Genomic DNA, 14,086 nt, shown 5'->3' with positions numbered 1-14,086 from the left:
AGTCTCGTCTCTCGTTGATAAGATTCATGTAAATAAACCACAGGAGCTATAAATCGATGTCCTTTTGGACAGACCAGAAGTGTCGGGTGATTTGAGGTTCACCCACTTCTTCTGAGTTGAGTGTGAGGTAATGTACCAGGGCTACTTTGTAATCTGCAAGCAAGAGATCAAGACATTGCTGGAAACATATGAGGTTTATTGCTGTTATGTTTTCCAAGGTTTTTCACAAAAAGAAAACAAAACAAACGAGAGAAAATGTTTGAAATCGGTCAAAAAAGTGGGCATTTTCCCGCAGTCGTCTGAAGGCAGAGAAAACTCACTGCAGCTCGTTGTGGTCTGGCGAAGCCTGAGCGGCCGACGATTTGATTGAGACGTTCTGTCAGCGCACATAAACCAAAATCGCTTTGATCCGTTCAGTCGGGCATCGTGTCGGGAACGAGCCGCGACACCAAGACGTCGGCATCATGAAACGCCTGACTGGGTGGACGCACCGTTTGCACTCCGTGCCTGGATTCATCTCTGCTGCTCTGGAAACACAGAACAGCTGCAAAAGTATCGAAGCTGATCGTTATGGATGAAGTCTTTCTAACTTAAGGCGTCATTAGGAGTTTTGTTACAGCTTTTTGTTAGAAACTTGATTAGTTTCTGGCTAAAATAGTCGTTATGTAGAATACATTTTCATAATGCTCTCATCAGGTAGGAGATTTGGCTTAGGAATAAAATCTCTGATTTTTTCATACCAGATCTGATTTTTATTTATTTTTTCTAAAAAGGAAATTACAGAAACTACTTTCAAAAAGTGGATTTTATTTCACTCATCCATTTGTTGAGTTGTACTGCAGAGTATCAGGGACAGACTGAGATTTTTTGTTTAGTTGTGAACAAAAACAATTCTCATAATTTTAGCAGAAAAAATATGAGAAAAATTGTTTAATAAGAAAAATCTTTGAAAAAGTTATTATCTGACCTGAACTTCTCAGTTTGTGTAGATTTTTTAAAAATAGAAACATTCGTTTATAAGTTATGTTACTGATAATAATTTGTCAAAATATTAAGCATTTCTTTTAGCTATTCTGTAAAACCTATACCAAAACTTTGCAAGATGCTCAAAATTCCTCGTTTATTTATTTTCCTGTTGGCGTTCTCATACAATTACTACTTTATTCAAATATTACAACTTGTAATATTATGATTTTATTCTCTTAGTTAAAATTAAAAAGCTTAGCCTGGGCCTAATATTTTGTCGTACATTTGACATGAATTAAAAAATCCAAGTAAATAAAAGCTGTAAAACACGCTTGTCGAACAAGATGGCCGCCTTGGGCGTGCTGACATCACTCTGATCTAGGGAAACCCAAAGAGTTCATTGGTGGGAAAACAAGCTTAAATCATTTTCTTGCATTATGCTCATGAAGTGTTGCCGTTTCTGTCTCCGTCCAGCTTCTTCGTCGTGGAGGACCACATCCTTCACACCACCCAGGGGTTGGTCAACAGAGCCTACGTGGAGGAGCTCTGGGAGCTGGCTTTGTCCAAAATCGTGGCTGCCTTGAGGACGCACTCTGTAAGACGTTTTCTGATTATCAAACGTCCGATCGATTATTCTGACCACTCGGACACAGTTGATTGAGTTTTCAGCTTACCCTACTGTAAAACTCTGCCCTGTAGTTGTTCAGTATTGGCTGATTTTTCTAAAATATTCAGTAGAAAATGCTGCAAAAGAATCACAAACCATAAGTCCTGTTAGATACAGTAAGTTAATAACTGGCGTTATGTTTGTTTCACGTTTACTAAGACATTTCCTCTGCAAACTAGACCGACAATACTTGGTAAGATTTTGTGCTTTTGCAGTGTACTCGCAAATAAATCAAACAAAAATAAAGCAAACCAGCTTTCTGGAGAGCATATTTTAATTTTAACATCTGTAAATAATTTTGGCCCACAACGTTTGTTTCTGGCGATCTTCTAAAAAACGCCCTGGTCTGTCTCTGCAGTCGTACTGTGACGACCCGGACCTGGTTCTGGACCTGAAGAACCTCATCGTCCTGTTTGCCGACACTCTGCAGGTTTGTGTGCTCGCCTCTTTGTGTTCACCCGGAGGACCATGAATCTTTTCTACAACTTGTTTTATCAGCATTCAGTCCGTGTCCAAGTGGACAGCTGCCAGTTTCCAGAGTCTCCTTTAATAACCAAACCATGTTAGAAATAATAGTTCATCATCATCCGATGTGAGTTTTTACTGTTTATGCGTCTCTGTTTATGAGCGGCCCTCGATGGATTGAGTGTGATGGATGAGTGGATGGAGAGATGGTGAGGGGTGTGGGTGAAAGCTGGATGGGATGAAAGCATGGAGTCTGATGAATGGGTGGTCTGATGCCCACCAGTCATTTATGTGAAGTGATGAGAAGCAGCTGAATCGATGCGCTCATATTTTTATTGGCTTTTATGTTCCAGTACACCAGGCTCCTTTTCATGAATGCTTCTCTCAATTTCAGGCCTGAATTTTTACTCTAATACCAAACAAAGTTCAGCATTTAGTCTTTAAGTTCCATCTGGAGTAGCTAATTAGTTGGAAATGCTAAATATTGAATCAAGCACACAAAAAATACGGGTCATTAAGTCTGTTAATCTACAAATAAACACTCTTCTCCTGAGAGATTTACTACTTCCTCTAAAGTGGAACAGTTAAAGGGTTAGTATTCGGTAAAATCGACTCTTTTCAGCCCGATTTCGTCTTATAATGTTATTCCCTCATCAACAACATACCTGGAGTGTTGGTTTGATTCTTTCATTCATGTTTGAGAAATGGAAGCTTCTGAGCTTCCATCTCACAGAGCAGCTCCTTCAGACTAGCCAGCAGCAATTAGCAAACACCCTGTGTGCATCAGCTGAGCTCATTATAGGAGCGACTTTTCAGTGCAACTGTGGTAAAAATGTTGTTAAAGGGTTAATAGAGGAGCCATGTTGTGACGACTTCCTGGAGGCGGAGCTTCAGAAAGAGCAGGAGTTTTTAAAGACAGAGCCCCAATTTCAAGGCGCTAACTTATGAAGTCAAATTTCTTTTGCCTTATTTGACTTGTATAACAACTGAAGGTAACATACATACTTGATTATGTTATAAAATGGCACTATGTACCTGAAAAATACCTAATATTGCCTCTTTAAGTCCAGAAGTATTCATACACTTTAAAATAAAATTATGTAAAAATTGTGTCAGTTGAAAAACAAAAAAAATTATTTACTTTTTAACTAGAATTTTTATTTTCCCTTTCTAATAATGAGTGTGGAAATATGTATTGGCATTTCAACAATCAAACATCCTTCCTGTTCTTTCAGACAAGCTTATCGTTTATCACAATAACTTCTGGTACAATTTATCGTCCAGCAAAATGTGTTATCTTGAGAGACGCATTTTCTATTTTATTCTAAACATTAGTTGTTTCTTTATCATTTTATTGAAAGTTATTAAGAGCCTGTTTTCCAAGATAAAAACTAATGTTAATGTCAAAACTCAGTAGTTGGTATTGAAATTCTCCTTCAATTAAATGCCTGGAAAACCAAAACGAACACATTTCCAGAGAATATGAACTCAAACGTGGCTGAAAATCTCCGGTTTTTGTTACTGTTTGATAGCAGTGCCAAGCTCGCATGTTTTTCACGTCGTTTTTTTTCCCGTCCTCATGTGCAGGGTTATGGTTTCCCCGTGTCCCAGCTGTTTGACATGCTACTGGAAATGCGGGAGCAGTACGGAGAAATCCTGCTGAAGAGGTGGAACCTCACCTTCAGGTAGGGATCAGGTTGTGCCGCGGTTATCAGAAGGTCACCAGGACCCTTTCTCAGAACGGCCCAGCCGGGGTTTGAAGTTTTACAAGCAGCCAGAGAGAGGAAGGGCTTTAAATTGCGTCCGGAAGAGAATGGGTAGTACCATTCAGGACTCGGGTTGGGCCAGTGTGTGCTCGGGCCCGGCGTGCCATTGTTCCAGCATCCCTTTTGTCCCGTGACACCACTGGGACTCGGAGCAGTGAGAACGGACAAACAAACACACACATTCCCTCTCTCCTTCCTCTCTCTTTCTCGTTCACACACAAGCACTTGGGAAGCCGCAGGAATGTTGTGTTGCATTGTTGGGGAGAGAGCCCTCTCCGGTTCACGGCCTCTCCATGGAACGCTGGAACGTCCGAGCTCCGCAGCGCCAAGAAGAAGTGGGGGTGTTGACTGAAGGGAGGGTGGTAAGAAAACCTCAAGCATCAGAATGACCCCCAGTGGGACGTGTTGGTTGTTTCTGAGAAGGAAAAACAGAGACTCATGGTGTCTTTCTCTCTTGTTTTATGGCATCTAAGCAGGAGATCGGAAAATATTTACCTGAGATTTCTGTTTGTTTCCCTGCAGGCAGATTCTGGACCAGGACAACTTCAGTCCAATCCCGGTTTCTACAGAGCAGGAATACAGACAGTACACTTCTCAGTTTCCCCTCCAAGACCCGGAACTGGAAAAGGTGGAGAGCTGCGACCTTGAACGAGGCCGTAAAACCACAGCAGATGAACCGAAAGCTAAAATAAAACTCCATTTGTCTTTTAGCTTTCCTTCCCCAAGAAGCTTCCCTTCTCCGAGTTTGTGCCAAAAGCCTACTGCCAGCTGAAAGAGTTCATCTATGCTTGCCTGAAATACTCCGAGGATCTTCATCTCAGGTGAGCTTCTTGGTGTTCGCCCAGTTCCTGGTGAAAAATTACAGCGTGTTGGTGAACTCAAGTGCTTCACTCCACTCCACCAGTGTCATCAGAAAATATCCTGCAGGGTATAAATAAAGCAGGTGAAAACAGAAAACTTACCTCCACTTTTAGACAGAAGTAAACACCAACAAGCATCACATGTGGGGTTCCTCAGGGCTGTGTGCTCGGGACACTTTGGTTATATTAGATGGGTAAAAATTGCATAATATACCAACAAATTGTAAAACTTTGTTTGTGTATAATTGTTGTTTGATATGAACATCTGTTATCACATACCAACAAACGTCGCAGGTGGGGTTCCTCAGGGCTGCGTTCTCAGTTCACGCTTCATGTTAATGTGTAAAAATAGTCTAAAATACCAACAAATTGTAAAACTTTGTTGGTATGTTGTTACATACCAACAACTGTCACATTCTCATGTGTAACGCAGGTCATGGTTTGCAGACTAATTACTTTGCAGAATATTATTTTATCTTGACAATGATGATGCTTTTAAAAATATGAATATATATTCTGTGTTTTTTAATATGATCCGTTTTATGGGAAGATCCTTGAGGCCTTCTGTGAAAATTGAATGTTATTAACCTGTTTACGCCCAAGTCTAGCTCCCGTAAAACTTAAACAGTTGCCAATCAATCAACCAATCAATCAGGTTTATTTGTGTAGCACATTTCAGCAGGAAGGCAGCTCAAAGTGCTTTACATCATAAAAACACATAAATACAAAGTCATAAAAAACAACATACAGCCAACAGTTGTGAAAACCAGTAACACACGAAGCGGTTTTGATGATCATCAACACACATCAAAGTCGCCTCCAGTGTGTTTCTGTTTATGGAGGATTAAAGCTGTGCAGCTACTTTTCTTTCAAGTAGACAAGCGATCCAGAAGCGGTTTCCTTCCTGTCCGGAAGAATTGAACAAAGCTGGGACTCGGCCAGTCACACGCTGAACAACATGCAGGAAAGCAGACAGAATCCAACTCGCCCTGAATCACGACGCTTGAAGAAAGCAATCAGATCAATGGATAGGAAATAAATTGGAGAGGGTGGAAGCACTGATTTGTGATTGGAGCAGAAACAGGGGAACGAGTGATTACGCTTTGGCTTGAGACTGGAGGGAAGGAGCTGCTGCAGCAGATTCAGAGAAGCTTGTTAGAAGATGAATATGTCGGGCCCTTGGCGTTTTGCTTTGTAATGTTTGACATGTTGTGAATATAAACCAGTTCTGTCCTCTTGTAAAACCCACAAACCAACCTGAGCAGAGCGAAGTGGATGTCCAAGTGGAAACCTCCTTCTGGTCTCTCTCTGACCAGACAGGACGAATCGCTGCCCTCAATCAGAGTAATGACTCCCAACTCTTTGAGCTCCCTTGATTTCTGCCGTCAAGCACGCCCTGCTATCCGGTTGCCACGGCGGCACGCCTTCCTGTCGACTTCAGACGTGCGCTGGCCCGCAGCGACGGAAGCAGACGGGATGATGGAGCCGGATTATAGTCATCGATATCCCTGACCTCTGGGCTCAACCTCGGCTCACGTTTGTAATTAGGCGGAAAGAAGCGACCGCAGCGCCCTCCCTCCGTAGGGACCAGGACAATGGCCTTAAAGGAAACCTGTGATGCCACGCCTCGCTTCTAACTCCTGAGCTGTAAACATGGGATGAGGCTGTAAACATGGGCAGATGTGACTGCGTTGAAGTTTTAAGTTGTTTAATTGTTCGAACCTCTCTGCTTTGCTTGGATAGCATGTTCTCTTGTCTTTCCTAATTTGAAGAAAGCCTGAGAGAAACAGACTCCCGCGTCATGTTGGTATTTATACCCCAGGGAAACATGAGTATGAGTCAAAATTTCCTCAAAAGTCTGATTAACTTTAAAAAGTTAAGTGCAGAAAATGCTTGATTCAGGCTGTCCATGTCAAAGACTCAACATGAATGTTAAAATTCAGCACTATTATCACATTATCAGTATTTAAGAGAGAAAATGCCTGGTAGACGATGGAAAACGACAAAATTCATTTTAAAGCTTTAGAACTAGATCTTTAAAAGAGCTCTCGATTTTCTGGTTCCTGCCAGATCAGACAAATGAATCCGATTATCACAAATCAAGTCATTTACTAGCAAATTCTTTGAAGAGAGAAATCTTATATTCAGCAAAGCACATTTAGTTTGTCGTGTGTTTTCCTCTTTTAGGCCGGGTTTCCCTCCAAATGTTCACCGATTATCCCTTTGACTTCCAAAACATAAACATGCTCTTACTTCATTTGATTCTTTCATCCCTGACTTTGCTTTGTCTAATGCATCCGTGCTTCATATATTTGGCTGAAATCTGTGATTTTGAGGACTTCCCTCCCTCCTCCTGCCTTTAACCGCAGCTGGTTGGTAGAGACATCGCTTTGCGACGTGACGGAGAGCTGGACGCTGGCTTGGCTGGCGCGTTGCAGATGGAGCTCTGTGGTTGCTCCTGGAGGAAAAGCGGTGATGAGGTGGCGAAGACGTGAACATCCGCGGGAAAGAAGGCGACTCGTAACTTAGCCGGAAATAAGAGGAGCGTTTTGACAGAGGTTTTCTTATGTAATCCTCAGAATAAATTGTGGAAAGAACGAAGAAAGTGAAAATGAGAGGCGCTGCTCAGACTGAAAAAACGTCTCGGCTTCTCCAGTAGAAATTAATATTCATACAATAAAATTAAAAGGGAAAAGATGGATTTGAGGCATGTCAACTCTAGATGTATTTATTGACATTTCAACTGTAAATATAGACACTGTAGTTATTTAGAAAGGCTCTGAATCTGCAGTTTAACCAGCAAATAACAGGAAGTCACACAATTGAAGCTCCTACTTCAAAAATAAGAGGATGTCTGTGCTAAAAGGAGTAATATTAGGAAAATTAAATACGCTTATTCATCTTCTGGTGAATAAATGTCTGATATTTGTACAAAAAAATTATTTGTTCACTGAATGAATTTATTTCCAGGATAAATAAATAAATACATCATATAACGGTGCAGTCAGTATCTCCAGTGAGAAAAACCATGTCTGGACCTTAACATGTTAATTTGAGTCATTAATTATACAGATCTTAACAGGTTTAAGATTTTAACGCAGTTAATCAGTACAGTTTAAAATTAGAATATTACATCAGTCCAATAAAATTAAAACCATTTTAATACAGAATTAAAATCTGTTTTAATTAAAAACTGTTTTGAAGGTGACAGTTAAGGGGTTAAAGGTTAAAGGTGCTTTTAATCTGACAAATTAAACGCGTATTCTCATTTATTGACTATAACTGTAGATGTAATGGTACTTTGCACCAATCTGATGGTTAATAACAGATTAAAAATAATAAATATCTTTGTTGTTGAGCTCGTTTGTGTGTTTATTCAGTAATTTAGCAGTTTTTGAATCGAAAATGTTGCTCATTTTGTCGATTTGTTTTCGATAAAAACCCTATTGATGAATTACAGAGCCTGTAATTAACTCGACTAATGACTTTAATCAAGTCCCGCCACTTGTTTAAGTGTGTGTGAGATATTTCCATCAGTCAGTTAGCATGGCTGATAGCAGCATCGGCCCTGCTGTGTGTGTTGGATGGCCCTGGGCCGGCATCCCTCCATCCATCCCTCAGCGTGTTGTTAACATGTCTGCGTTGAAGTCGTCTGGCCTCTTTGACAGAGCCGACCGCCGGCTGTTTATTGTGACTGATGGCAGCATAAATACAATGAAATTCAATCTGAGCCCTGCGGCACGGCTATATTTGTACACCCACAGAGTTCACTACGATGCATTGACTTTTTGCTACTCTCTGCACACATAATTTCTGTCCACTCGGCACTTCTGCTGCTCCAGGATCTTTTTTTTTTTTAGATTTTTTTTTTCAGGCCCCCCTGAGTCGTCGGAACGTTTTTTGGATTCTTGAGCTTCTTTGGAAGCGGACCGGGTTTAGGGTTCCAGCGTTCGCTCCCCCTCAGGCGGACCTGCATGCGTCTGTGTGTGTTTAGGTTGAATTCCAAGCGCAATTTACTGATTTGGTTGGAATGAGTCTGTGTGTGTTATCCGCAGGGTTCTGGAGTCGGAGACGGAGGACAGAAAAAAAATAAAAATAAAAAAACACGGATTATTCATCATTTCTCAGTGGGAGAAACCGATCCTGCTCCTTTCTGCTGATTATCTGTGTGTTTCACCTCTTCAGACCTTTACATGGATCCCTCTGACTCCTTCTGCATTTTGTCGCGCAGTTTGGTTCTTCCAGGAACCTGATATTAAGCTCCCTTCCAGGGGAATTTGCTGCCATGCAAAACGTTACCGGACTCACTGGTAACACTGTGCAGAAATTTGTCTGAGTTTCCTCACCAAACATCAGCCTCATTTCAAGCAAAACAAAACGGATAGCATGTCAGTCATCCTGCTAAGCTGCTCTGCGCTGCTGCCATGAACTTTCTTTATTAGGTAACCTGAGCTCGTCTCAGGGTTTTGCCTGGTTGGCGGTGCAGAGTTGGTAATTTACCGACCATTAAAATCATGTAAGAAAACTTTTTCAAAAAGGATGACCGGCTTTTTCTTTTTTTTGTGGATCATTTTTTACCTTTAACAGAGATTAGCTTATTTAAACTTTATGGTTTTACCAGGAGATTTAAGAAGAACTTTTTAACGAGTCTGACAGATTAAGACATAGTAAAGTTGTTGTTAAAGTTGGCTGACATTTAGACTTTTTTTTTTTTTTCCAAATGGAGAAATTCACTTTTAACTGTTTTTGCTGGCATTGAGACGCAGAGTTAGGTGGGTTGCACTTCTCTTTGCTCATATAAAAGTTTTTCACTTTTTTGTCCCAGAACCACCACAGGTTTTAATTTGATTTATTAGGTTTTACCTCACGGACCACAAAACAGTATATAACTATAATTGGAATGAAATTCAACTAATTTTTAAAAAGATTTGTATGACAAGTATACATTTCTGTTCAACCCCCTTTACTCTGACACCCTGAAATAAAGTCCCCTAAACAGAGAAATCTACTTCTGCAGTTATGTTTCCATCCAGTTGTTGAGATACTTTTAAAATGTTGCAAAACAGTTTTACAAAGAGTACAAAAAATGTCTCTAAATGCTTATTGTGCAGAATGTATGAGCTGTACAATGGCTGCTGGAAAAGAAAAGTGTTTTGTTGCTGACTTACCATCCAGAAACCAGTTGCTGCATTCTGGTTGGTTGTGCAGGAGGCTGCACTTCTGCTTTTCAAAGATGCACGGTTATATATTTGTGCATCAGTTTGCAGCCATTTTCATGTGAGAGTGTAAATTTTGAGTCGGGGCTGCAGCAGCTTATTTGGACTAAAAGAGGCCCTAAAACAGACTAAAATTATAACAAACATGTTTTGTATCGCCCATGGACTTGTCCTAACCTTTTCTACAAAACATGAAAGGTCACCTTTAGAGGTGGTAGAGATGAACTTCGAAAGACATACAGCTGTAAATGCAACAAAAGGTGCTAGATACAGGAAGCCACCACACTTTCTAGGTTTATACTTTCTAAAATATGAATCATTTTCCTTCCACTACACGACATTGCACTATTTTTGGTGTGTGGCACTAAAGTCTGAACAGAATCCAGTGAAGTTTGCGACAGGTTTGGAAACGGCGAACACTTTGTGAGACGCTGTGAACTCAGGTGTTTCTTTGTCTTCAGTTCCACGGAGATCGACGACATGATCCGCAAGTCGACGAATCTGTTGTTGACCAGAACCCTCAGTAACTGCCTTCAGTACGCCATCAAGAAGAAGAATGTGGGCCTGGCAGAGGTAAAGTCCATAATAATCATTATTATTGACTGAGAGGAGGAGTTCATCAAAGTTTCACTTTTTAAAATGGAAAAATCCCTGAAAAATGACCCAAAATGGCCGACTTCCTGTCGGTTTTAGATCCGAAAGACTTTTTGTTGTTCTATCTGTACACCAGATTTTAAATATCTAGAGCCACGCCTCTGTTGAATCCAATATAAATACTTAAGTTTCATGAAAAGAGGACTTGTGCATTTTATTTAATTTAAATCAGTCAGTCAATCATCAGTCAGTTCAAAGTGCTTTATTCTTAAAAATACAAAGTTATAAAAACACCATACAGTCAACAGTTGAGAAACTAGAAACAAACATCACATTTTGATGAGTGCCATCATTAAAATCATGAGTACACATAAACTATGTCGGTCGATGTTTTTGTTGTAGTTCAAAAGCAACAGGTGGGTTTTAAGCCTTGATTTAAATAAACTCAATGTTTCAGTGTTAAAATGGCTGAAAATTCAAAGTTTCATCCTGAAAGGTAAGAAAATGTTCCTGATTGGCTCGCCTTAAGATTGAGCCGCCTTTAGCCCAAGTTTGCTCTCACTTTCCTCAAACTCAGATGCGTTTGGTTACAGATTTAAAGCGCCTGATGTTTGCTTGTGCAGTTGGTGCAGGTGATCATCAACACCACCCACCTGGAGCAGAGCTGCCACTTCCTGGAGGAGTTCATAACCAACATAACAAACGTCCCGCCTGAGACGGCGAACGCCACCAAGCTGTACGGGACCGCAACGTTTAAGGTCCGTTTGTCTTCATTTCTACCAGCAAACCAGCTGCTGGTTTACCTCCAGCAGGCTGACAGGGCTTTAGTTTTGCTTTTGTTGTATTGTTTTTGTCTGTCTTTGTTGTTTAATTTAAAAAAACATTCTTTATTTAAGAATATGAACCCAACATAATACGCTTATTTTGATACAGCTCTGGATAAAATGAAGACGCCACTTGAAATGATCAGTTTCTCTAATTGTACTATCTATGTGTTTGAGTAAATGAACATTGTTCTTCTATTCTATGAACTTCTGACAACATGTCTCTGAAATTACAAGTGAAAACTTTGTAGTTATTAGCAGAAAATGAGAAACGGTCAAAATAACCAAAAAGATGCAGAGCTTTCAGAGCTCAAACAATGCAAAGAAAACAAGTTCATGTTCATTTAGAAACAACAAAACTGATGTTTTAACCCAGGAGGAGTTCAGAAATCAACATTTGGTGGAAAAACCAGGAGGTTTTCAGTCGGGTTCAGTGCAGTGGGCTGTTATTTTTACCAGAGCTGGAGATACACATACATACACTTACTCCTATAATACCTACATGTATTATTACTATTTTCCTCTGTGCGTCCTAAATGGTCTTTAACGTGGCTCATTTGTGACTTAAAATGATCATGGCTGTGCTGGAGCAGGACGCCCGCCATGCAGCGGAGGCGGAGATCTACACCAGCCTGAACGCCAAGATCGACCAGTTCCTGCAGCTGGCGGATTACGACTGGATGTCTGCGGCGCAGAGCAGCGGCGGTCTGACCACCAGCGACTACCTGATCGACCTCATCACGTTTCTGAGGAGCACGTTCAGCGTCTTCACCAACCTGCCGGTTAGCGCACACACACACACATGCAGTTGGAGTCCATCTAAGTTTCAGTACTGTAATACTGAGAAGAAGATGCATTTCTGCAGCAACTTAGGATTTGTCTTTGGGACAAGAAGAATGTCCTGCTGTTTGGTTTGAAAGCGCCTCATCGTGTCAGAGGGCTGCACAATCTGCTTTAGTTCGTTAGTGTGATCTTGTTGCAGATCAGATCGTTAACGTGGCCTTCGCTAAGATCGTTAAAGGGTGAGCGGGTCGGGTCAGCAGGCCCGGATTATCCGCAGGCTCAGGCCATTGACACTAAAGCCCCATTGGGAATCGCCTTACGCTCAGTCAGGATGCCGCAGTGCAACGTTTACGGCTTGCAGAGCGTGTTTCACAGGGCAGCCAGAAAATCGCTAAATCCTATTAATTCAGAATGCCTAAAAGCTTATTAAGGTGCCCAAATGCAACAATGCCTTTAAATAAAAACAACATCGCTGTAAATGTGTTGTTTTAAAGATCTTTTGTGAGCTGCTTGTGACTTCAACTGGGAACACAGTTGATTAGTTTTTACAGTTATTTACACTTTTAATTAAATGTAGGGATTTGTGATGTATCTGCATTAACATTGTATTGGCTGATGTTTTATTTTTTATGTATTTTCCAGTCAAATAGTGCTACTTTGTAGCACAATGAAGCTACTTTCAGATGTAATAAAAAGTTACATAAATGACACGACTTAAAAGAAATGTAACACCTCGAAATTGGGCCTCTGTCTCTTTAAGAAATGTCTGTGCTGTCCAATCTGCTGCCTTCAGGACTTCATCACAGTTTCTCCATGTTAAAAACCAGGTTTTTACCAGCGTTGAGCTGAGAAGTAGCTGCTATAATGAGCTCAGTTCCACCAGAGGTTTGCTAATTGCTGCTGGCTAGTCTGAAGGAGCTGAGTGGGTATGTTTGTGGTGGGGGAATAATATTATAGCTATCATCATTTTTCTCTTTTCCCTCTCTCTTTCTGACAAAAATTGGATGACAAAAGTCTTCAGCCTGGTGCTTTGGTCTCAGCTAAACCTATTTTTTGAAGAACATTTTAACTTACATAATCCACCGTATTTGTCGCTTCTGTTTTATTTATTTGAGATAGTTAAAATGTCTTCCAATCTTTTTGTTAAATATTCATTAGAATGTGAAGTTTATTGATCTTTGAAGATGTGTTCTTTCATCATTATGCCATTATTACTACCATATATATAATAAATGTCCATCATGGGTGGTTAACTGAATATTTACCTCCAGTTTTTTTCCACAGGCTCACTTCTGTTTCTAATCCATAAGAGAGGAGGTGCAAAAACCTTTTAAGCTTGCCACTAGAAAGAAAGTGTAAACATTTCCTTGCTATTGTAATATATCAGAACCTTCCAATGATCTTGTATATTTATGGTCTTTTCGGTCTTAAATTTCATTCAAGGTGGAATGAAAGCAGAGCTTTAAAAAGTCTTAAATTTGGAGGGATGTGCATAAGACTGACATGACGGTCATAAACACGACAACACCTGTCTTGAACAGGAAGGAGTCTTCATGAATGTTTGACTGTTGACATGATTAATGACACTTTTAATGCAAAGTTGTGCCAGAAGAAGTTATAAACTAACAGGCGGTCATGACATTCACGAAGACTCCGTCAGTTTGACCCACTGAAACCTGCAGCAACATTCATCCTTTGATCAAACAGTCAAACACCAATATTAATATCAGAAATCAATATCAACCCAAACTTTCACATTAGTGCATTTAAAATCAAATGGCTTCAAAAACCTACAAGCTTGTTTTTTATCTGCAGTTTGATCAAACAAAAGTTGGAGAATTATTTCCCCGCAGTCGGACACCCACAGACCATTTCTCCCCGTCTGTTTTGATCAAAGGTCACGAACAGATTCATATGATGCAAACACACGGCGAGATCAGCTTTA

General features: G+C 40.4%; 1 protein-coding gene across 3 annotated transcripts in view; it reads left to right on the top strand.

Moving 5' to 3' along the window:
* exoc6b (exocyst complex component 6B) overlaps positions 1–14,086 on the top strand; it is an 84,797-nt gene that overhangs the window by 30,232 nt on the left and 40,479 nt on the right. For all 3 annotated transcript variants that reach the window (XM_016664614.1, XM_007578934.2, XM_016664615.1), the window contains exons 11-18: positions 1,441–1,561; positions 1,992–2,063; positions 3,686–3,783; positions 4,387–4,492; positions 4,576–4,685; positions 10,402–10,513; positions 11,158–11,292; positions 11,952–12,140. In XM_016664614.1, the coding sequence (XP_016520100.1) occupies positions 1,441–1,561; positions 1,992–2,063; positions 3,686–3,783; positions 4,387–4,492; positions 4,576–4,685; positions 10,402–10,513; positions 11,158–11,292; positions 11,952–12,140 (943 nt within the window). The remainder of the gene's footprint in view (positions 1–1,440; positions 1,562–1,991; positions 2,064–3,685; positions 3,784–4,386; positions 4,493–4,575; positions 4,686–10,401; positions 10,514–11,157; positions 11,293–11,951; positions 12,141–14,086) is intronic.

This window comes from Poecilia formosa, unplaced genomic scaffold (genome assembly GCF_000485575.1).
Source record: "Poecilia formosa unplaced genomic scaffold, Poecilia_formosa-5.1.2 Scaffold499, whole genome shotgun sequence".
NCBI lineage: Eukaryota > Metazoa > Chordata > Actinopteri > Cyprinodontiformes > Poeciliidae > Poecilia > Poecilia formosa.
This window is presented reverse-complemented; position numbering and strand designations above follow the sequence as displayed.